We start from the raw sequence: 23,211 nt of genomic DNA, 5'->3' as shown, positions 1-23,211 counted from the left end.
CTAGGTATATTAAAAATAAATACTCCAAACATTTCAGTGTTTCTCCATTATTGTTAAATTCCATTTACAGGCCTGGCATGGTGGCTCATGCCTGTAATCCCAGAACTTTGGGAGGCCGAGGCAGGCTTATCACCTGAGGTCAAGAGTTCAAGGCCAGCCTGGCCAACTTGGCAAAACCCCGTCTCTAATAAAAATCTAAAAATTAGCCAGGCCTGTTGGTGCATGCCTGTAATCCCAGCTACTTGGGAGGCTGAGGTAGGAGAATCACCTGAACCTGGGAGGCGGGGGTTGCAGTGAGCCGAGATCACACCATTGCACTCCAGACTGGGCAACAAGAGCAAAACTCTGTCTCAAAAAAAAAAAAAAAAAAAAAAAAAAAAAAAAATTCTTTTACAATGTCTTAGGGTTACCTGGTAGTAATCGTATATCTTTGGAGATACAATGCTGCCTCTCAAGCTGTTTTGTTTTGTTTTTAATGTCCTATTTTTCTGAGCTCACAATGGTTTTAAGAGGAATTTGTTTTCCATTTAGTTTGCTACAAAAGATGTTGGAATGGGCAGTCTCAGAAAACAGAGAAGCAAAAACTAATCCAGTAACTGCTGAAAACGCCTTCCGACTAATGCTGATCATACAGGACTTTCTTCAGTCAGAGGGACTAGTTAATCCAAACATGTGGACTGAGAAGGTGCAGTAATATCTCTTTAAAATTATGTTTTGAGTAATTAAGAACTTTATTCAAAGACAAATTTTATACCCCCTCTTTTTAGAGCATTAATACATAATCAGATTCAATAAGCATAGATGTGATGAATAGTCACAGATTTTGTTAGCTATTGCAAGGATGATTCTTTTGGCTTTTGTCAACTGAACATTAGACTAGTTTTTGAAATATTTGTGGTTTGTATTAATGTTGGGGAAAATTGATCATCAGTAAATTGAAAAACAATGTTTTGATTTCTCAATTTTTTCCTTCATGATAGCTTTTAGAGGATATGATGCTGCTCTTTGACTGTCTGTCAGTCTGGTATTCTGAAAATCCATTATGGGTAAAACTCTCTCAAATTCAGATCCAGTTGCTTCTAGGATTCATTGGAAGGGGTAATTTACAGGTTTGTCCATTTTTTTATATTATTTTTGGTGCTTGCATGCAGCATAGGTATTATTTATGTGACAAGCAAATGATAATGTCTTTTTGGTATTTTAAATTTTTTGTCAGTTCTAAAACTATCCATGATTTCACTTGGGGTTTTGAGGAGCTTGAGAGGCAGTTAATTTATTACTTCTTCCTGATATTAACAACTTCATATAATTTTAAGGCTTTCTTTTATAGGATTTATATATAGCTTATATTAGTATACCATCTGTATTCAGTATAACTACCTAGGTGCTAGGTAGTTATACATATGGTTTAGGGCTTGCATCTTTTAGAAAAATTATTTTTTAAATTACTCCTTTCAATTTTTTTCTGCCATTTTACTAATTCACAATTTTTACATTCCATCTCAATTTTTTTTTATTTATCACACACTAAATACCAACAAAGTACTAAGGACTATGCTAGATTTTAGAAATAAAGATAAATAAAATATTGGTCACAAGGAATATTTATTCTATTTTAAATTAAAAATGGAAAAGGCTGAAAATTTTGATGTGAATATTGGTCTGTCATTTTTCTACTTACATCGGTTACTTGTGAGAACCTGGGTTAGATTAGTCATGGTAAGAATTTAATAGCTATATACCTGGCCCTTTTTATTTTATTTTGATGTTTCCATTTTTTTATTTGGTGCAGGAAGGTTGGGATAGGACTGGCTTCTGATTTACATAAACTAGATATAATATTAATAAGAACATGGAGAGGTTAAAATTCTGACATCAGGTTGCCATATAGATATAGATATAGATATTTTTTTCTTTTTAAGACAAGAGTCTGTGTCTTCCAAGCTGGAGTACAGTGGTGTGATCTTGGCTCACTGTAACCTCCACCTCCCATATTGAAGTGATTGTTATGCCTCAACCTCCTAAATAGCTGGGACTACAGGCACTTGCCACCACGCCCGGCAAATATTTTTGTGGTTTTAGTAGAGACGGAGTTTCACCATGTTGGACATGCTGGTCTTGAACTCCTGACCTCATGTGAGCCACCCACCTCAGCCTCCCAAAGTGCCAGGATTACAGGCATGAGCCATTGCATCTGGCCACTCTATTTTTTTTTTTAGATGGAGTTTCGCTCTTGTTGTCGAGGCTGGAGTGCAATGGTGCGATATCAGCTCATCGCAACCTCGCCTCCCAGGTTCAAGCTATTCTCCTTCCTCAGCCTCCCAAGTAGTTGGGATTACAGGCATGCACTACCATGCCTGGCTAATTTTGTATTTTTAGTGGAGACGGGGTTTCTCCATGTTGGTCATGCTGGTCTTGAACTCCCAACCTCAGGTGATCCACCCGCCTCGGCCTCCCAAAGTGTTGGGATTACAGGCGTGAGCCACTGCACCTGGCCCTGGCCATTTTATTTTTAAAATATCATAATCTGATGATTCTATTTTTTATTTTTGTTTATTTATATTTTTTATTGTGAATGTTGCAGAGAAGTAATTCTATTTTTAATAGATATTTATCTTTCATTATAAAAGTAACACATACTCATTGTAGAAAATAAAAGCATAGAGGAAAATGTAAATAATTCACCTTCCTATAACATAAGAGAAAATAACTATTAGTATTTTAGTATGTTCTTTCTTGTTCTATGAATATATCTTTTTCAGATGTCATGTATTTGGGTTGCTTTGTGTTTCTTTCTTTTTCTTACTGTTATGTAAAACTGATTTATTTCCCTGTTAGTAATAGAGTTTTTTTTTTTTTTCTTTCATCCTAAAATTAACATATGTTCATTGTAGAAAACTTGGAAAATACAGAAAAGCTAAACAAGTATATGGGCATTAAAGTACACAAATGGTGAAAGTTTGAATTATACAGACTTTAAATGTAATTCTTAAATATATGAACTAAGAACTTTTTTTTTTTTTTAAAGACTCTTTCTCTAGTAACTGTACTCTGAAACTAATCATAAGGTAATAATCTAAAATATAGAACTGGCCAGGCACAGTATCTCACACCTGTAATCTCAGCAGTTTGGGAGGCTGAGGTGGGCAAATCACTTGACCCCAGCAGTTCGAGACAAGCCTGGCCATCATGACGAAACCCATCTTGGGAGGCTGAGGCAGGAGAATCACTTGAACCCAGGAGGTGGAGGTTGCAGTGAGCCAAGATCACACCAGTGCAGTTTAGCCTGGGCAACAGAGTAAGACTCTATGTCTCAAAATAAATTAATTAATTAATTAAAATAAAATACAGAACCACCTTTATACACATAGATATTCAGTGTATTATTATTATTATTTTTTCAACCTAGAAGTAGAACGAGGATAGCCTTTTTGGCTTTTTCATTAATTTTAGCCTAGTGACTACTAAAGTAGTTGCAGTTAGCATGCCAGGTAGTTCTTGATTTTAGATGTTAGGACTTTTTTTGCTTCCATTTGTAATTTATCCTCAGCATTTTTTAATTTGATGAAATTTCCCTAAACAAAATGTCTATTTATTTAGTTCACCTTAAGTATCCAGTGCCCATTCCATAATAGGGGCTCTATAAGTACTCATTAAATAAATGCATAAGCACAGCACCTGCAAATACAAATAAGACAGACTCTTCTTTTTTTTTTTTTTTTTTTGTTGGAGATGGAGTTTAACTCTGTCAGCCAGGCTGGTATGCAATGGCACGATCTCGGTTCACTGCAACCTCTCCACCCCCCAGTCTCAAGCAATTCTCCTGCCTCCGCCTCCCATGTAGCTGGGACTACAGGCATGTGCCATCACACATGGCTAATTTTTGTATTTTTAGTAAAGATGGGGTTTCACCATGTTGGCCAGGCTGGTCTCGAACTCTTGACCTTCTGTGATCTGCCTACCTTGGCCTTCCAAAGTCCCGGGATTACAGGTGTGAGCCACCGCGCCCAGCCCAGGTAAGACTGATTCTATCTACTAGCAGTTAGTGACCTAAAACATTTCTCACTAGCCTGTTGGGTAATTGTATTCTCTCAGAAATAAAAACCTATTTTCCTGAGGTTGTACACTTTAAAGGCCAGAACAGGAATCTCTTTCTGTATAGGGGTTATAATAGAGCTGCCTGAAAACTTGATTTATTTGGCTCATACATGTTAGCTAATTGCCAGTATTTAAGGATTAAGAAATTTTACATAAAAACCAAGATTTCCCAGCTTGTTTCAAAAATAGGACTGCATGGTCATTGATTCATTTAGATGTACATATTGTCTTCAGTTAGCCTGGTTTCTTACTTCCCCTGTTGCCTTAGCTCAGCCAGTGATTCCCATCCCTGGCTGCACATGAAATCACCTAGAGGAGCATTCTGAACATACCTGTGTGGTGTGTCACCTATAGTAATTAATTCAGAATGGGGTGAAACTAGGGCTTCAGTATTTTGTTGTTTGTGTTGTATGTGTGTTTGTTTGTTTGTCTGTTTTGAGACGGAGTCTTGCTCTGTCACCCAGGTGGGAGTGCAGTAGCACAATGTTGGCTCACTGCAACCTCCACCTCCTGGGTTCAAGTGATTCTCCTGCATCTGCCTCCCAAGTAGCTGGGATTACAGGCATGTGTCACCACACCTGGTCAATTTTTGTGTGTTTAGTAGAGATGGGGTTTCTCCATGTTTGCCAGGCTGGTCTCAAACTCCTGACCTCAGGTGATCTACCCGCCTTGGTCTCCTAAAGTGCTATGTTTACAAGTATGTGCCACGACACCCAGCCTGGGCCTCAGTATTTTTTTGTAATTCCTCAGGTGACCCTAATGCAGTACTATTTATAATAAGGGGGAAAGGAAGCATTACATGTATGTGATATGTCAGTATCCAAAATTAAAGCACTGGTCAAGTAAATTATATTCATTAAAAGTATCTTTATACTTTTAAATAAATGTGTAAACTTAATGTTTATTTAATGTCATGACATTAAGTTAAAAGCAAAACATTGGATATTTAACTCTTTATGTAAATAGTATTTTCTTAAACACATAGCAAAAGAAAAAGCCCAAAATATTAACACTGGTATTTCCTGGATGTAGGAATTATGTGACTTTTTTTTCTTTAATTTATTGGTCTTTATTGGAATTCAGTTCCTTTAGTTGGATTCAAAGACTAAAAGGTGAGAAGAGGGATAGGTTGGGGAAAAATATGAGCAGGATAGAGAAATCAAAGCTTTGAGTTATGTTAGAGATTGTTTCCTCCAATGCTGTTTACATTGCTAAGATTTACATGGAAAGAGTACCTGAAGTCTTTTGTTGCCTTATCCTGCAAAGACCTGTGTGTACAGCCCAGAACAGCTTTTGGCACAAATACATTCTTGCAGTGGTTTCAGGTTCTAATCGTTTTTTAAATTTTCTTTTGCTTTTCTTTATTTGGGAAGTAATACAGATCCGAGTGAGATTATAGGGTTAAGGGAGAAGGAGAAGGAGACCCAATATGTTATTTTCCTGCCTTAATTTTAAAACTCAGGTCTTTCTGTAGCCCATAAAAAAAGGAAACCCCTTAGTCATCTAATTTACTTTTCCTCATTGGGGATTAAGGCCAAAGCCTATTAATAGTATTCCTTTGCCTGGGCTTGTGCCCTGAATATGTATAGTCCTTGGGAATTTTAAGGGTAGTTAGGATTCTGATCAAGGACTTAGACTCCTATATACCTGTGCTTTATGTATCAGAATACTTTTGATTTCAAATAAGGGAAACATCAAGCCAAACTGACTTAGTTAAGATGATTTTTTTGCTCATATAGTTGAGAATTTCATAGTTAAGGTGAATTTAAGCAGGATTCAGTCAGGCCTCCAGTTCCATTTATTTGCTATTCTTCAGCACCACTCCCCAACATCTGTCAGCTTGTGTTAAGCTGACCTCCCTTATGGACACAAAACCTCTGCCCACAGCAATTGGGACTGTATGCTACTTCTTTCATATCCAGAGAAAGAGATTGGTTTTTCCTATGGTCATTGTTGGTAGACAATTTCCATGGAAATCTTTTTGAGGTTGTTCATATGAACAACTTTGGAAGATAGAGGTTATGACATCCTCCACAGCAAAGAGAAGATTTGTTTACTATCCAGTATAATAAAGATAATGTTTCCCTCCATGGCAAAATCAGAGAAGATTTGTTTACTATCCAGTATAAAGATAATGTCTCCCTCCATGGCAAAATGAGACAAGTTTACTGCCCAGTATAAAAGATTTGAGTTTCCTTTTTACTGGTGGTTTCTCTACTAAAATGTGTCTACATGTGCAGGCATCATCTAGTTCTCTTTATCTCTCACTGTGGGAATTGCATTTTGGGGAAACAGTGCAAATGCTGATACTCTGTCTACTGCTATTGCTATGGATCTTTGTCTTTGATCCAGGAGCCTTGTATATTCTGCCAATACCTGTGAAACTGTAGCAGCTAATTCTTAGCTTGGAGGCAGAGTAACATCTGAGACCTGTCATAGTTCCTGACAGTTATTATATAAAAGCTCTGAACCCAAAGAGCCAGGCAGAACTTGTGCTATCACTAAATGTTTGCTTTAGTCTGCTCTTTCTCATCTAAACTATTTTCCTCCAGGTTTGTGCAATGGCATCAGCTAAGCTAAATACCCTTCTTCAGACCAAAGTGTTTGAAAATCAGGATGAAGCATGTTACATTTTAGGGAAGCTGGAACATGTTTTAAGTCAATCCATCAAGGAACAGACTGAAATATACTCGTTTCTGATTCCTCTTGTTCGTACCCTGTTTTCCAAAATTTATGAGCTTCTCTTCATGAACTTGCACCTACCTTCTTTACCTTTTACCAATGGTAGCTCCTCATTTTTTGAAGATTTTCAAGAATATTGTAATTCAAATGAATGGCAAGTTTACATTGAAAAATATGTAAGTTTTCTCTTTTTTTGAGCAACATTTTTCTGCTGATTTACAATTTTTATAGATGTGAAGTCATATATTAAATTTTATGTATTTTTTTTTTTTTTGGTAAGATTGTGCCTTACATGAAGCAGTATGAAACTCATACATTTTATGATGGTCATGAGAACATGGCACTTTATTGGAAGGATTGTTATGAAGCTTTAATGGTCAATATGCATAAACGAGACCGGGAAGGAGGGGAAAGCAAGCTCAAATTTCAGGTAAAAAGTAAATGTTTTAATATCTAGTTTTTCATGTTGATTTTAAGCATTTACTATTAAGAGCAATACAGGCCCCAAATTTTATAAGCAGTATTTCTATTATTTGTTTAAACATTATCTTAGAATTAGAAGAAAAACAGCTAATCAGTAGCAATTAAGATCAATTAATAGTAAAATATTCCATACATAGTGATTATGTAAAAAGTTTATTAAGCTGCTAGTACGTTAATAGATCCCTCTAAGGAGGCTGGATACATACCATCACTTGGAGGGAAATTTACAGTGTAAAGTTTGTTCTCTGAAGATTCATCACCAAGTTAAAAATGAGGAAACTAAGGCCAGCACAAGAAAATTAGATGCCAATTTCAATTTATTTAGCTCCCAGGTGAGGTTCCATGGTCCTGGGGAAAGGGGCCAGGGAAGTCGCGCTGCTTCCTCTCAGGAGTGGGGTTTTATAGGGAGTGAAGGCATTTGATTGCATTTGGAGAAACAGGATGTGGACAGTGGGAGCTGCTATTGGTAGGTAGGTGGGACTTCCAGTGAGTGGGCTAAGTGCTGAGTGCAGAGGGGATTTCCCAGGTGGGCTAGGTACCGAGTGCAGAGGGGATTTCCAAGGCGGAGCTAGATGATTGGCATCCTAGTGCAGAGGGGATTTCCAAGTGGGGAGGGAGATGGGCGTGTCTGAACTCCCAGCGAGGCAACCAGCCTTACATTCCAACCTTTTTGATGATATATAGGATGCCGCTGCTTTCTGGCTACTTCTTGCTGAATAGGGGCAAAGTTGGGGGAAGGAGTCAGTTGGCTGGTGCCTTGATTGGGAGTCAGACATAGGGGTGAATCATCATCTGGTTAACGGCCACCCTGGAAATTTCTCTTATGCGGGCCAGTAAAAACTTGAGAAAAAAAGGGGCTAGTATTAGTAGAAGACACACAATAATAATGGGGGTAATAATGGCAGTCAGCCAGGTAAGCGTGGGGGATTGCCACCAGTTGAGAGACAAGGCTGGTGCGCTCTGCTTCCTGCGGAGGTTCTCTTGGAGGCAATAGGGAGTGTTTATATTTTCTTCCACAAGGCCTGTTTCATTGATGTAATAGCAGCACTGCTCCTGGAGAAACAGACAGGTACCTCCTTTTTCCGCCATTAGTAAGTCTAGAGCCCATCAGTTCTGGAGAGTTACCTGAGCCAGCCAACGTGATTTGTTGCTGGAGGGAGGCTAGAGAGGTGGCTGATGCTTCAATAGCCACACGGAGCTTGTCTTCCAGTTGGGCGGCTGAAGTGACACTGTAGCCCATGGCACCACTCCCTATTCCAGCTGCTACTAGAGAGGATGCTAAAGAGAGACCAACTACTATTGGGAGGAAGACTGCTCGTTTGCTTTGGTGATTAGGGGACAGTGTGATGAGGGATAGGAGCTCAGCTCGTCCGTACACTTCTAACTGCAGGACTAGTGTGACGGGCACACAAGGGAAAGGGAGGGATGGATTAATAACTTTGGTTAGGGTTCCATTACACCAAAAGTATCCTCCTGGAGGCACGTAAAGGGAGGATTTTACTTCTACTGTAGGATGTGAGGGAAAGTGGGTAGAGTTCTTCAGGAGTATTTTAACTGGTGTGTGGTGTCTGGCCACCACAGGCTTGGAGGTATCTCATACTGAGGGATTAACTTCCGTAGGAGGGATAGGGGGTTTAGGCGAGGGGTTAAGGCAGGGGGTAATACCGGTTAGGAGTAGCAGTAGGAGGTGGGCAGAGGATGAGCTTGAATGTGGGGGGCCGGTGAATTGGAGAGTGGCCCCTACCGTGTGGAGAATATCTCATCCTAAAAGGGGGACTGGGCATGAGGGTATGATTAAAAAGGAGTGGGAAAAGGGGTGCCCCTCAAGGACACAGGCTAAGGGACCAGTTTGGCTAGGAGAGGACAGCTTTCCATCAATCCCCATGACTGAAACCTGGGAAGGTATGCTAGGTCCTGAGTAGGAAGGCAGTACCAAATAGGTAGCCCCCGTATCCATTAAAAAGGAAATGGACTTACCCGCTACCTGCAACATTACCCTGGGCTTGGCGAGGGTGATGGGGGTCCTCGAGTCCGGGCTGCATCAGTCATTCAGAAGGCCGAGAAGTTCAAGCGAAGGGACTACTTCCTGCGGACCGGCCTGCCCTCCACATAGAGGTGTGGAGGGTGAGCCTGCAGCCCAGGATGGGCAGTCAACCTTCCAGTGTCCAGTCTGTTTACAGCTTGGGCAGGGCCCAGGAGGTGGACGAGGACAGGGGCACTGCCGTGCCCAGTGTCCCTCGTGGCCACATCCGAAGCAGGGCCCAGGCGGGGCCTTTGATGAATTTTGGGAGGGTTTCGATGGACCCCCTCCACCAGATGTTCGGTGGACTGCTGGCCTCAGGGCTGCTACAAGAGCTCGGGTTTGGAGGCCTACCTTTTGCTGTAAACGGGCCTGGCGGGTGGCCTCAGCCTGTTCCTCTCGGCCATTGAAAACTTTAAAAGCCGTGTTCACCAGGTCCTGTATGGGCGTTTGGGGGCCTTCCTCAGCTTTCTTAAGTTTCCTCCTTATATCAGCTGCTGACTGGGAGATGAAGTGGGTGGCTAGGACTGTAGCCCCCGCTAAGGAGGCCGGATCTAGCTGGGTATGGAGGATCATAGCATTAGTTAATTGGTCTAGAAGAGGGACCCTGAGTTATTTCCCTTAACTTATCATAATTAAATACCTTCTGAACTGCGCTTTGCATGCCTGCTAGGAGGCACTGTAACATTTGGTCTCAGCGGTGGCGGCCATCTTGACCGGTTTGATAGTCCCAATTAGGGTTGGCCTCAGGGATCGCCACCATGCCTACTGGCATTTGATTGTTTGTGAGATGTACCTGATCAGCATGAGCTCGGGCCACTGTAAGAATGCGGTCACGCTCATCAGGAGTAAGAGTGGAAGACAGGATCACATAGGTGTCATGCCAGGTTAGGTCGTATGCCTGGGTAAGGTAACGAAATTCTTTGGTATACGCGGTAGGATTGGTAGAGAATGACCCTAGGCGTTTTTCAATGGCTGACAGATCAGACAGAGAGAAGGGAACATGCACTCGGACAACACCTTCTGCTCCCGCTACTTCACGCAAAGGGCAGAGGATTGGGGATTTGTGAGAGCAGGTACTAGCACTGACAGGGGAAGTTATATTAGGGCTTTGGAGAGGAGAAGGAGAAGAGGGAGGAGGGAGTTGAGGCCTCACATAAGGAGGGCTGTTGGTAAAGCAGGCAGGGCAGGCCAGGTCTTCCGGGTCTTCAGAGAGTGCGGAGCCAGGCAGGGCTGAGGGCAAAGGTGGGGCTTTGGCTAACAGAACCTGGGAGGTGGTACAAGAGGAGCAGAGCGCAGGCTGGGAGCGAAGGTACCAGAAAGCCTGCATGTAGGGAACCTCTGACCATTTACTGTTCTTTTGGCAAAAGTTATCTAGGTCTGTCAGGACCTTAAAGTTGAGCGTGCCCTCTGAAGGCCACTTAGACTGGTTGTCTAGGGGATATTGTGGCCAGGCCACAGTGGAGAGGAAAAGTAGCCTTTCCTTTTTAATGGAGAGACCTAGCTTAGGTAGATTTTGGACTAGGCATCCTAAGGGCTATTTAGGGTCTGGGCAGGACTTCTGATTGCCCATGGTTCACTCTTGTGGGGTAGTTAGGGGTTAGAACCGAATATGGCAAGGTCTTATATTCAACACAGGCAGAAGTTCTCCTTTCCCCCGGGGGAGGGGTGGCTGAGAGAGCCTACAGGCTGTAACAATGTAACAATTGTAACAGAGAGAGAAAGAGAGAGAGAGACATCAATAGAAGAAGAGGAGGGAAAAAAAGAAAACAGAATTACTTAATTAACTAGAGCTTAAATGCCAAAAGGGCCAATCTGAGAATTTGAGATAGCCGTTTTAGTACTGTAAGCCGGAGATTTTGTCCTGCTGTTAGGCAGGGCTTGGGTTTATAAACAGGGCTTCTGAATACCCAGACCTCGGCCGCTGCTGCGGAGATGTTCAGAAGGCGTCCCAGACTGCCATACCGAACACCCGAGAGGGTTCAGAAAGATGGGGACATCTCCCTCAAATTCCTGACCCCCAGAATCCCCTCACGGGGAGAAGACAAGAGAGTAGGGACGTCTCCTTTATGCTCAGGTCCTCAAGATGAGACCAGGGCCCCGGGCCCACAGTGAGACGAGACCGGGGCCCCGGGCCCATGGTGAGACACCGGGACCCTGGGCCCACGGCGAGACGAGACGGGGACCCCGGGCTCACAGCGAGACGAGGAGTCCCTGACGCGGCTGCGGTTACGAGCAGGGAGTCCATGAGAATACGAGAGGGTTTAGGAAGGTGGGGATGTCTCCCTCAAATTCCTGACCCCCGGAATCCCCTCATGGGGAGAAGACAAGAGAGTAGGGACGTCTCCTCTACTCTCAGATCCTCCAGACGAGGCTGGGGCCCGCGGCCCACATCAAAACGAGACTGGGGCCCCGGGCCCACAGTGAGAAACAAGAAGGAGTCCCTGACGCAGCTGCGATAGCGAGCAGGGAGTCCACCAGACAGACAGCGGGAGAGGTTGTGGGTAACAGAAGTCTTACCTTGAGATGGAGCAGTTCCCTGTTACCTTGCGATGGAGGGGTTCCCTGGTCTGGCTTCGGGTGGAGGAGTCAGTTTCCCCCAGGAGGGGTCATACAACCCCCTCCTGTGTTTCGGCACCACTTGTAAAGTTTGTTCTCTGAAGGTTCATCGCAGAGTTAAAAATGAGGAAACGGAGGCCAGCACAAGAAAATTAGATGCCAATTTCAATTTATTCAGCTCCTGGGCGAGGTTCCGTGGTCACGGAGAGAGGGGCCATGGAACTTGCGCTGCTTCCTCTCAGGAGTGGGGTTTTATAGGGAGTGAAGGCTTCCACTGGATTTGGAGAAACAGGATGTGGACAGCGGGAGCTGCTATTGGTAGGTAGGTGGGACTTCTGGTGAGCGGCTAAGTGCTGAGTGCAGAGGGGATTTCCAAGGTGGAGCTAGATGATTGGCATCCTAGTGCAGAGGGGATTTCCAAGTGGGGAGGGAGATGGGCATGTCTGAACTCCCGGTGAGGCAACCAGCCTTACTTACATACCCCACATAATATTTATATTAGAAAAGAAGAAAGTCATCAAATTTTAGGTTTCTACCTTAAGAAACTAGAAAAATGGCTGGGCACGGTGGCTCACGCCTGTAATCCCAGCACTTTGGAAAGCCAAGGTGGGTGGATCACCTGAGATCAGGAGTTCTAGACCAGCCTAGCGAACATGATGAAACCCCGTCTCTACTAAAAATAAAAAAAGTAGCTGGGCATGGTGGCGTGTGCCTGTAATCCCAGCTACTGGGAGTCGAAGGCAGGAAGATCGCTCGAACCTGGGAGGCGGAGGTTGCAGTAGCTGAGATCCTGCACTGCACTCCAGCCTGGGCAACAGAGCAATATTCCGTCTCAATCAAAAAAAAAAAAAAGAAACAAAGAAAGAAACTAAAGAAACAAAAGGAATCTAAATCCTTAGCAGAAGTAAGGAATGAATAAAGATAAGAACAGAAATAAATGAAATTGAAAGCAGAAAAACAATAAAGTCAATGAAACCAAGGTCCAGTTCTTCAAAATATCAGTAAAATTGATAAACTTCTAGCAATATTGACAAAGAAAAAAAAAAAAAGAGGGAGATGTGAAAAATTATTTAGACCAGAAAGGAAAGAGGCAATATCACCATTGACTCTACAGACATCAGCATTGTAACGAGGGACCACTACAAACCACCCTGTGCAAAAATATGACAACTTAAATGAAATGAATCAATTTTTTTTTTTGAGACAGAGTTTCGTTCTTGTTACCCAGGCTCGAGTGCAGTGGTGCGATCTCGGCTCACTGCAACCTCTGTCTCCTGGGTTCAGGCAATTCTCCGGCCTCAGCCTCCTGAGTAGCTGGGATTACAGGCACGTGCCACCATGCCCAGCTAATTTTTTGTATTTTTTAGTAGAGACGGGGTTTCACCATGTTGACCAGGATGGTCTCAATCTCTTGACCTTGTGATCCACCCGCGTCGGCCTCCCAAAGTGCTGGGATTACAGGCTTGAGCCACCGCGCCCGGCAAAATGGATCAATTTTTGACAGACACAAATTTCCAAAACTAGTTCAAGAATAAGTATATAACTTGAATAGACCTATGTCTATTAAAGAAATAGAATTTATGGTTAAAAACCTTCAAAAAGGGAAAACTTCAGGCCCAGATGGTTTCACTGGCAAATTCTACCATACATTTAATGGAGAAATTATGCCACTTTCTCAGTCTCTTCAAATATGGAAAAGTAGGAACAATTCCAGCTCATTGATGAGGGTAATATTACCTTCATAGTGAAATAATAGAAAAACAGTACAAGAAAACTACAGACCAGTGTCTGTTAGGAACATAACTACCAAACAAATCTAACAATATAGTTTTAAAATAATACATCAGATCAAGCACAATGACTTATGCCTGTAATCCCAGCACTTTGGGAGGCCAAGGTGGAGGATCATTTTAGGCAAGGAGTTCGAGACCAGCCTGGGCAACATAGGGAGACTCTACCTCTACAAAAAATTTAAAAATTTGTTGGGTGTGATGGTGCACACCTGTAGTAGCAGCTACTGAGAAGGCTGATATGAGAGGATTACTTGAGTACAGGAGGTCAAAGCTTTAGTAAGCCATGATTCTACCACTGCACTCCAATGTAGATGAGAAGCGAGAACAATTAATATTGTTCTTTGTCTCAAGAACAATAATAATAATGGTAATAATGATAATATACAACACAACAAAGTGGAATTTATCCTCAGGATGCAGGGCTAGTTCAACATTTGAAGATTAATTAATATACTGGACCATGTTTGTAGTCTTAACAAGAAAAGCTGCATTATCATATCATTAAATCCAGGAAAAGCACTTGAAAAAATTAAACATCCATTTGTAATGAAAGCTCTTAGCAAACTAGGAATAGAAGGCAACTACTTAACTCTTTACCAACATCCTACCACTAACTTCATATTCAGAGGTGAAAAACTGAGTACTTTTCCCTTGAGATAGGGAATTAGACAGGGATATTCATTCTCACCATTCTTAATTTCCATTGTACCATAAATCTTAGCAAATATAGTAAAAATAGAAAAAAAATACAAAAAAGCATTCACATTGGGAAGGAAGAAATAAAACTATCTAAAGATAACATGATTCTCTGTATAGAAAATCTCAAGAACTCTGTTAAACCAATAAATTACTATAATTAAGCAAGTTTAGCAAAGCTGCAGGACATAAAATCAGTGCACAAAATTTGATCATATTTTCATATCCTAGCAATGAATAATGAGAAACTGAAATTTTTTTTCAGAACATTCTTGGAGTAGGGGAACCGAAATTTTTTAAAAATACTTTTTCAATAGCTCTAAAATAATAAAAATGCTTAGGTATCAACTAACAAAATATATACAGCATCTGCTGTATATATGCCAAAAACTAAAAAAAACACTTGAAACAAATTAAAGAAGGCCTAAATAAATACAGATAGGTACTGTATTCATGAATTGGAAGACTCAATAATCCTAAGTAATTTTAAAGTGTATATATTTGCATATATTTGGTTAAGCCAAAGTGAGACCGTTGCTCATTTCTTAACTTAAAATATATTGTAAACATCTTTCCATGCCAGACTGCAAAGTATTCCATTGTTTTATATATTAGTACATTTAAATGCATTTCCCACTGTTAGACCTCACTTACTAGTTTTTTTCTTTATTATAAATAGTATTGAAAATCCCTATAGCTATATTTTGGTGACTATCCAAGATGATTTCCCTAGGATAAGTGTAATTACTGGTATGTAGTACTTATGACAAACACTGTTATATTTCCCTGAGAGAAGTTCTACCAGTTTATATTCTTATCAACACTTTCTCTGTAACTTTACCTTTTCTAGAAATACCTGATTTAAGAATATCCTTATATGCTTGAACCTCAGAACTGTGAATTGATGTTTAATTACCATGGAGTTGTCATGACTTCCTCAGTTTTCTCAGCAATGATCCGTTTTAAGTATTTGGTAACATTTTATTCCAAAATAATCGATTTCCTACTCATCTAATACTAGTTAACAATAACAATTATAATAATGACAACTGCAAGTTATTGAAGGCTTGCTATTTTTCTAGTACTATCTTAAGCACTTTAAATGTTCATCTTTATTATGACAGTTATTGTTAACCTCATTTTACACATGAGAGGACACTGAGCCTCAGAGAATTAGCTATGAGAAACAACTTAGATAAGAGAATTAGCTCAGAAAAGCTAAGATTTGTATCCCAGTCTAACTCCAAGGCATGTATTTTTAACGACACATTTTTTAGTACCTCTCTAAAACTGTTTAAAATTTTAACTGTTCTTTTTAATTTAATTCATTGCTGGTTTGTTTGAAACAAATTAGTGCTGTCATTTTAGTTGCTAATAGATGAATATTGATGTGAGATAGATATGCCAGTCTTCTGTTTGTTTCTTTGAAACCATAAACATTAATTTCACAGCTTAAAGTTATGTCTTGGCAGTATAGAACGTAATTATCCTTCTTTCTACTTTCTTTCATCTTGAGTATCATTTTAGATGCCTTATAAATCAAAAGATCCCAGAGGAAAATTATTTTAATTGACAGTAAGTAGGAGGTTAATTATGTTGAGTTTAAAAGTTCTTGACATTTTGTGCTGGATGAAAAAAGAAAACAGAAAAAAAAAAAGTTCTATGTTGAGACATTTTCCATTTTTGAGTTCTTCACATTTTTATTGTTGGTTGGTTGGTTTTTAAGTTTAAAAAAAAAATGTAAATAGATTATAGGTAAAATTATATCATACTTCATCAAAGAAAATGATTCTAATGGAATAAAAAAAAGCCTGTTGCTTACCAGCTTCTTTCTCATGCTGCAAGATTTTATTGGTCAAAAATTTTAAATTGTGGAATTAAAATGTAAATATACCTGTAAACATATGAGTCAATGATCTTATTTCTTATTGTTCCTTTCAGGAGCTCTTTGTGGAGCCATTTAATCGAAAAGCACGCCAAGAGAACCTGAGGTATAATAATATGCTTAAACAACTTAGCAGTCAACAGTTAGCCACTGTTAGATGCTGGAAAGCAATACGCCTCTATCTTACATGTGAAAGGGGACCTTGGGCTAAAAGGTAGGAGGTTATAATTTTATTAAGTACTCTTTTTTTTTTTTATAACTCTGGTCTAGAACTTTTTGAACGAATGCCCCTTTCACTCCAATTTTTTAAATGTTCAGTTTATAAAAGGGTACTTTTAATTTTATTTATTGTCTTTTTGTGAAGTATAGGTCTGGGATGATGTGAGGTTGTCTTGTTTTTTATCTATCATACAGTTATTTGACTTCTTTTGACTCTTTGACATGCAGTTTATTGGACTTTAGACTCTTAGAGTGTGTTAAACCAATTTACTTCTGTCTTTCTGACACTAGCTCTTTGAGCTAGGGCTAATACTGTTATATGTTTGAATATTTTACAATTCATTTAATTGATCCTAAGTCACTTCTGTTTTGCTGAATTATATTATCTCTTTTTTTACAGCCCTTTTCTAAATGTGGTAAAATGTATATAACATAAAATTTATCCTTTTAACTATTTTAAAATGTACAATTCACTGGCACTGAATATACTCATAAAGCTGTACAGTCATCACCACTGTCTAACTTCATAATATTTTTATCACCCGAAAAGGAAATGCTGTAACTTTCAAAGAGTCATTCCTCATCCCCTGTCCCACCCTCTAGCAACTACCAATCAACTTTCTGTCTTATTATTTGCCTATTCTGGTTATTTCATATAAATGGAATCATACAATATGTGGCCTTTTGTGTCTGCCATCTTTCTCTTAGCATAATGTTTTCATTATATAGTAACGTGTATCAGTACTTTATTCCTTTTTATGACTGAATAATATTCCCTTATAAGGATATATCTTTTCTTTATCTAGCCATCAATTGATGGGCATTTGGGTTGTTTTCCACTTTCTGGCTATTTTGAATAGTGCTGCTGGTAACATTTGTGTACAAGTGTTTGAACAGTTGTTTTTAATTCTCTTGAGTATAGGCTATGAATGGAATTGCTGAGTTGTGTGCTAATTCTGTTTCATTTACTGAGGAGTTCCCAAACTGGTTTTCACAGCAGCTTCATCATTTTGTATTCTCACCAGCAATGTGTAAGAGTTCTAATTTCTCTACATTCTTTCCTGAGTTTTTATTATGACCGCCTAGTGGAAGTAAGGTGGTTTTTTATTATTTCATTTTCCATTTCCTAATGATCAATGATGTCTAGCATCCTTTCATGTTCTTCTTGGCCATTGTTACTTTTTTTTTTTTTTTTTGAGATGGAGTTTCGCTCCTGTTACCCAGGCTGGAGTGCAACGGAGCGATCTCGGCTCACCGCAACCTCCGCCTCCTGGGTTCAGGCAATTCTCCTGCCTCAACCTCCTGAGTAGCTGGGACTACAGGCACGCGCCACCATGCACAGCTAATTTTTTGTATTTTTAGTAGAGAAGGGGTTTCACCATGTTGACCAGGATGGTCTTGATCTCTTGACCTCGTGATCCACCCGCCTCAGCCTCCCAAAGTGCTGGGATTACAGGCTTGAGCCACTGTGCCCGGCTCATTGTTACATTTTTTTTTAAACGATGTCTTCTCAAGTCCTTTGCTCATTTTTAGATTGTTTGATTTATTTGTTGAATTGTATACAAGTGTTCAAACACTTTGTGTACAAGTGTTTGAACACTTGTTTTAAGTGTGTGTGTGTGTGTGTGTGTGTGTGTGTGTGTATTCTCAATAATAGACCTTTATCATATATGTGATTCCCACATATGTAGACTGTCTTTTCACTTTCTTAATAGCAGCCTTTTTTATACAGGTAAGATTTTAATTTTAATGAACTCCAGTTTAATTATTTTTTTATTTTTTTGGTGTCATATCTAAGGATCCATTCCCACGTCCAAGATCATGAAGTTTTATCCTTATATTTTCTCCTAAGAGTTTTATAGTTTTAGCTCTTATATTTAGATCTTTGATCCACTTGCAATTATATTGTCTTTATTTGTAGTAAAATTATTTTTTATTTTGAAAACTATTGGAAATATAAACCATATGTATAGCTAGTTAAGAACTTCTATTTAACAGTGAAAGAGTAAAGGTATCAAGCTGTCTGAAAGTCCATGTTCAAATCTTATTTCTGCTACCTGTAAACCTCATGTCATCTTAGGCAAATAATTTAGTCTGTTTTAGATTCTTCATTTATAAAGTACAGCTATGCATACTTACTTTGGTTCTATCAGAGTTATTTGGATTAAATGAGATCAAAAGTGTGAACAGTTTTATAAAATGGTGCTTAAACAGGCTGGGCATGGTGGCTCACACCTGTAATCCCAGCACTTTGGGAGGCCAAGGCAGGCTAATTATTTGAGGCTAGGAGTTTGAGACCAGCCTGACCAACATGGCAAAACCCTATCTTTACTAAAATTACAAAAATTAGCTGCGATTACATGCCTGTAATTGCAGCTATATTGGGAGGCTGAGGCACAGGAATCACTTGAATCCAGGAGGCGCAGTGAGCCAAGATTGTGCCACTTCACTCCAGCCTGGGTGACAGAGTGAGGCTCTGTCTCAAAAAATAAAAGATAAAAAATAAAAATAAAATGGTACTAAAGAAATGTAAAGTACTTGAAACTTTTTTACACTATTTAAGTCAAACAATCTTTGTAACTTAAGCTAAATAATTTTACTTGTTTGCTTATGAATATTCTTAGGAAACAGAATCCAATTCATTGGAAGCTAGCTAATGTAGAGAATTATTCCCGCATGAGACTTAAGCTGGTACCGAATTATAATTTCAAAACCCACGAGGAAGCTAGTGCCTTAAGAGATAATCTGGGTGAGTTCCAATGACCTTTAATTATTTGTTAAAGATAATGAGAGTGTTTTGGGGGTTGATGATTGTTATTTTATTAGTTGTTTTAAATGTGTTTACTTACGAAGGAAGGGTGGGATTTTATAATTGATATTTAAATGATTATATGTTTTCAGTACTGTTACATTCGGCCTAAATCCAAGGTGATTTCATACTTCCATTGATTATAATTTCTAAAAGAAAAAATTTTAATTATTAAAGTGTACTGTACTTCATACAACTATTGTGTCTCTTGCAATGTAAACAATTTTTTTGCTCATTTACACTGAAGCTAACACTAAGATAGAATTCTTCGCAATCTTTTTTTTTTTTTTTTTTTTTTTTTTTTTGAGACAGAGTCTTGCTCTGTCACCCAGGCTGAAGTGCAGTGGTGCAATCTCAGCTCACTGCCACCTGCGCTTCCTGCATTCAAGCAATTCTTGTACCTCAGCCTCTGAGTAGCTAGGACTACAGGCACATATCACCACACCTGGCCAATTTTTGTATTTTCAGTAGAGATGGGATTTTGCCATCTTGGCCAGGCTAGCCTCAAACTCCTGACCTTAAGTGATCTGCCCACTTCTGTCTCCCAAAGTACTAGGATTATAGCCACGAACCACTGTGTCCAGCCAGAATTCTTAGCCATCCTTTATGCCTTTTTTTATAACTTTTTTTTTTTTTTCGAGACAGAGTTTTGTTCTTGTTGCCTAGGCTGAAGTGCAATGGCTTGATCTCGGCTTACCGCAACCTCTGCCTCCCAGGTTTAAGCGATTCTCCTGCGTTAGCCTCCCAAGTAGCTGGAATTACATGCACCACCACACCCAGCTAATTTTGTATTTTTAGTAGAGGCAGGGTTTCTCCATGTTGGTCAGGCTGATTTTGAATTCCTGACCTCAGGTGATCCGCCCTCCTCAGCCTCTCAAAGTGCTAGAATTCAGACATGAGCCACCATGCCTGGCCTATTATAACCTATTTTTATAGAGCTCTAGACCTTTAGTATCTTAGATTGGCCAATGCCTTTTTCTAGAAAAAAAAAATTACTTCAGATCAGGAGTTCAAGACCAGCCTTGCCAACATGATGAAACCCCATCTCTACTAAAAATACAAAAAATTAGCCAGGCACAGTGGGAGGTGCCTCTAATCCCAGCTACTCAGGAGGGTGAGGCAGGAGAATTGCTTGAACCTGGGAGGCAGAAGTTGCAGTGAGCTGAGATTGCACCACTTCATTCCAGCCTAGGCAACAAGAGTGAAACTCCGTCTCAAAACAAAACACAACAATTTAGCCTGACAGTATTTCAAAACAGACCTTAAGATGTTTCTGTAACTCTTTAGGAAGCTCTTCCTTTATAACTGTCTCACTTATCATCTCTCCCTTTTTGAAGATAGGTCTGTGTAATACCCCCAAATGTTGTTTATTAAGAATCATTGAGCCAGGCACAGTGGTTCACACCTATAATCCCAGAACTTTGGGAAGCTGCGGCAGGAGGATTGCCTGAGGTCAGGAGTTCGAGAACAGCCTGGCCACATGGTGAAACGCTGTCTCTACTAAAAATATAAAAATTAGCTGGGTATGGTGATGAGCACTTGTAATCCCAGCTACTCAGGAGGCTGAGGCAGGAGAATCACTTGAACCCCAGAGGTCTAGGTTGCAGTGCACTGAAATAGTGCCATTACACTCTAGCCTGGGCAACAAGAGCGAAACTCCTTCTCAACACCACCACCACCAACAACAAATCATTAGTAGGCATAGGTATATTAAGTTGTATTTATGGATGACATGAGTACCAACTTTTAAATGTCATTTACAAATTATTTTTATTTTATTTGAGACTGGGTCTCCCTCTGTTGACCAGGCTAGAGTACAGAGACTTGAACATGGCTCACTGCAACCTTGACCTCCTAGGCTTAAGTGACCCTTCTGCCTCAGCGTCCTAATTAGCTGGGACTACCAATGCATACCACCATGCCATGCCCAGCATTTTTTTTTTTTTTTTTTTTTGGGTAGAGACAAGGTCTCATTGTATTGCCCAGACTGGTCTCGAACTCCTGGGCTCAAGTGGCAATCCTCCCACCTCAGCCTCCCAAAATGCTGGGATTACAGACTTGAGCCAGCATGCCTGGCCAGATCTTATTTTTTAAATTGCCTTAACATATGGCCAATACATTTGATGCCATAAAATGAATTAAGAGAGCCATGATGCCTGCCATTTAGAATCTTACATTTTTAAATAAATCAGATACAGTAAGTGATTTTTCTTAATTCAAAATAATGGCCCTGTCTATAATATAAACACTAACTTTGAGTGTTATCTTACATAGCAAAAGCCAGTTGTGTATAGATTTTTCTCTGAAAGAATCTTTGATCCTCTTCTATAAGTATCTTTCTCTACTCTTTGAGATATAAATACTACTCTTATCACCCAACAAACATCCTTTGGTAAATGACTTTAATAATTACTTAAGGAATAGTGTTCCATATTATTTTATTGACTTTTGCCAAGAAATCTCATTCCATAAAGTTCCCTCTCTTTTTTCCTCTCCTTCTCACCTGTCTACACATGGACACAGATATATTTTTATGTCCCTACTTAGTCTCAGTTGTTCTTTTGTTTTGTTTTTCTCATTTAAAAATTTTACCCCAAATATAATAGTGACAATAAAACTGTACAGAAAAAAAATTTATATATTTCAAAGTGAAATTGGAAATTATTTTAAAAAGCATCAATATTTAAAATCTTTAAAGTTCTTTGAAGTACACTTCAGAATTAACTGCAAAATGTTTTGCCTACTCCTTGGTTTTGTCTATACAGAGTACTTTCATTAGCTACCAGAATTCATGATATTCTTTTTTAAAAATATTGTCTTGTTTTACTTACTCCAGTACTGCTTTTTATAAGCAACCCATTGCAGATATATAGAATAGTATTTACATTATGGGCTAACTTGCAAAGCTAACCGTTATTTGTAGTATTATTTTGGATGGAAAATCCATTACTAATTCCAAACAGCCAACTTATGAAGTATTTTTTGGAACATAACCACGTGTAAATTACGGTATTTGAAGAGTCAAAAAGAAAATATATTTTTAAATGTATCAGTATAAATATTTGGTTTGCAGTGTGTGCAACATAGTGATACCCCGTCTCTATAAAAAATGAAATTTTTTGTAGCCAGGTAGCACATGCTTGTAGTTGGAGCTACTCTGAGGTGAGAAGATCGCTTGAACCCAGGAGGTTGAGGCTGCAGTGAGCCATGATTGTATCACTGCACTTCAGCCTGGGCAACAGAGTGAAACCTTGTTTCAAAAAAACAGTTTGGTTTGGCTAGGTATGGTAGTTCATACCTGTAATCCCAGAACTTTGGGAGGCCACAGAGAAGTGCTGCTTGAGCCCAGGAGTTCCAGACCAGTCTGGGCAACATAATGAGATCTCATCTCTACTAAACAAATTTTAAAAGTCAGCTGGGTGCAGTCATGTGCACCTGTGATCCCAGCTACTTGGGAGGCTGAGGTGGGAAGATTGCTTGAGCCCAGGACATTGACGCTGTAGAAAACTATGATTGTACCACTGTATTCCAGCCTGGGGAATACAGTAAGACCCTCTCTCAAAAATTTTTTTTGGTTTAAGAAATTTTTTTTTTGTCTGTACTTCTTTATTAGACATGCTCTTTTTTGATTACCATATTTAACAACTTATTTTTAGTGCTCTCCCTGCTTCCATTGCTCCTAAAGCATTCAGTGGTTATCTTCCTCTGTAAATGTATTTCTTTCTTTCTTTCTTTTCCTTTTTTTGCTTTTTGTTTGTTTTGTGAGACAGGCTGTCACTCTGTCACCCAGGCTGGAGTGCAGTGGTACAATCACCACTCATTGCAGCCTTGAGCTCCTGGGCTCAAGTGATCCTACTACCTCAGCTTCCCGAGTAGCTGGTACTATAGGTGTGTACTGCCATACTCAGCTAATTTTTTAATTTTAAACGTTTTTGTATAGAGACAAGTTCTCCCTATGTTGCCCAGT

General features: G+C 39.6%; 1 protein-coding gene across 10 annotated transcripts in view; it reads left to right on the top strand.

Moving 5' to 3' along the window:
* Positions 1 to 23,211, top strand: part of NBEAL1 (neurobeachin like 1) — a 210,698-nt gene that overhangs the window by 113,656 nt on the left and 73,831 nt on the right. For all 10 annotated transcript variants that reach the window (XM_039470091.2, XM_074399227.1, XM_074399224.1 and 7 more), the window contains 6 exons: positions 532 to 685; positions 981 to 1,109; positions 6,651 to 6,956; positions 7,061 to 7,210; positions 16,273 to 16,430; positions 19,060 to 19,184. In XM_039470091.2, coding sequence (XP_039326025.2) covers positions 532 to 685; positions 981 to 1,109; positions 6,651 to 6,956; positions 7,061 to 7,210; positions 16,273 to 16,430; positions 19,060 to 19,184 — 1,022 coding nt within the window. The remainder of the gene's footprint in view (positions 1 to 531; positions 686 to 980; positions 1,110 to 6,650; positions 6,957 to 7,060; positions 7,211 to 16,272; positions 16,431 to 19,059; positions 19,185 to 23,211) is intronic.

This window comes from Saimiri boliviensis, chromosome 5 (assembly GCF_048565385.1).
Source record: "Saimiri boliviensis isolate mSaiBol1 chromosome 5, mSaiBol1.pri, whole genome shotgun sequence".
Classification (NCBI taxonomy): domain Eukaryota; kingdom Metazoa; phylum Chordata; class Mammalia; order Primates; family Cebidae; genus Saimiri; species Saimiri boliviensis.
This window is presented reverse-complemented; position numbering and strand designations above follow the sequence as displayed.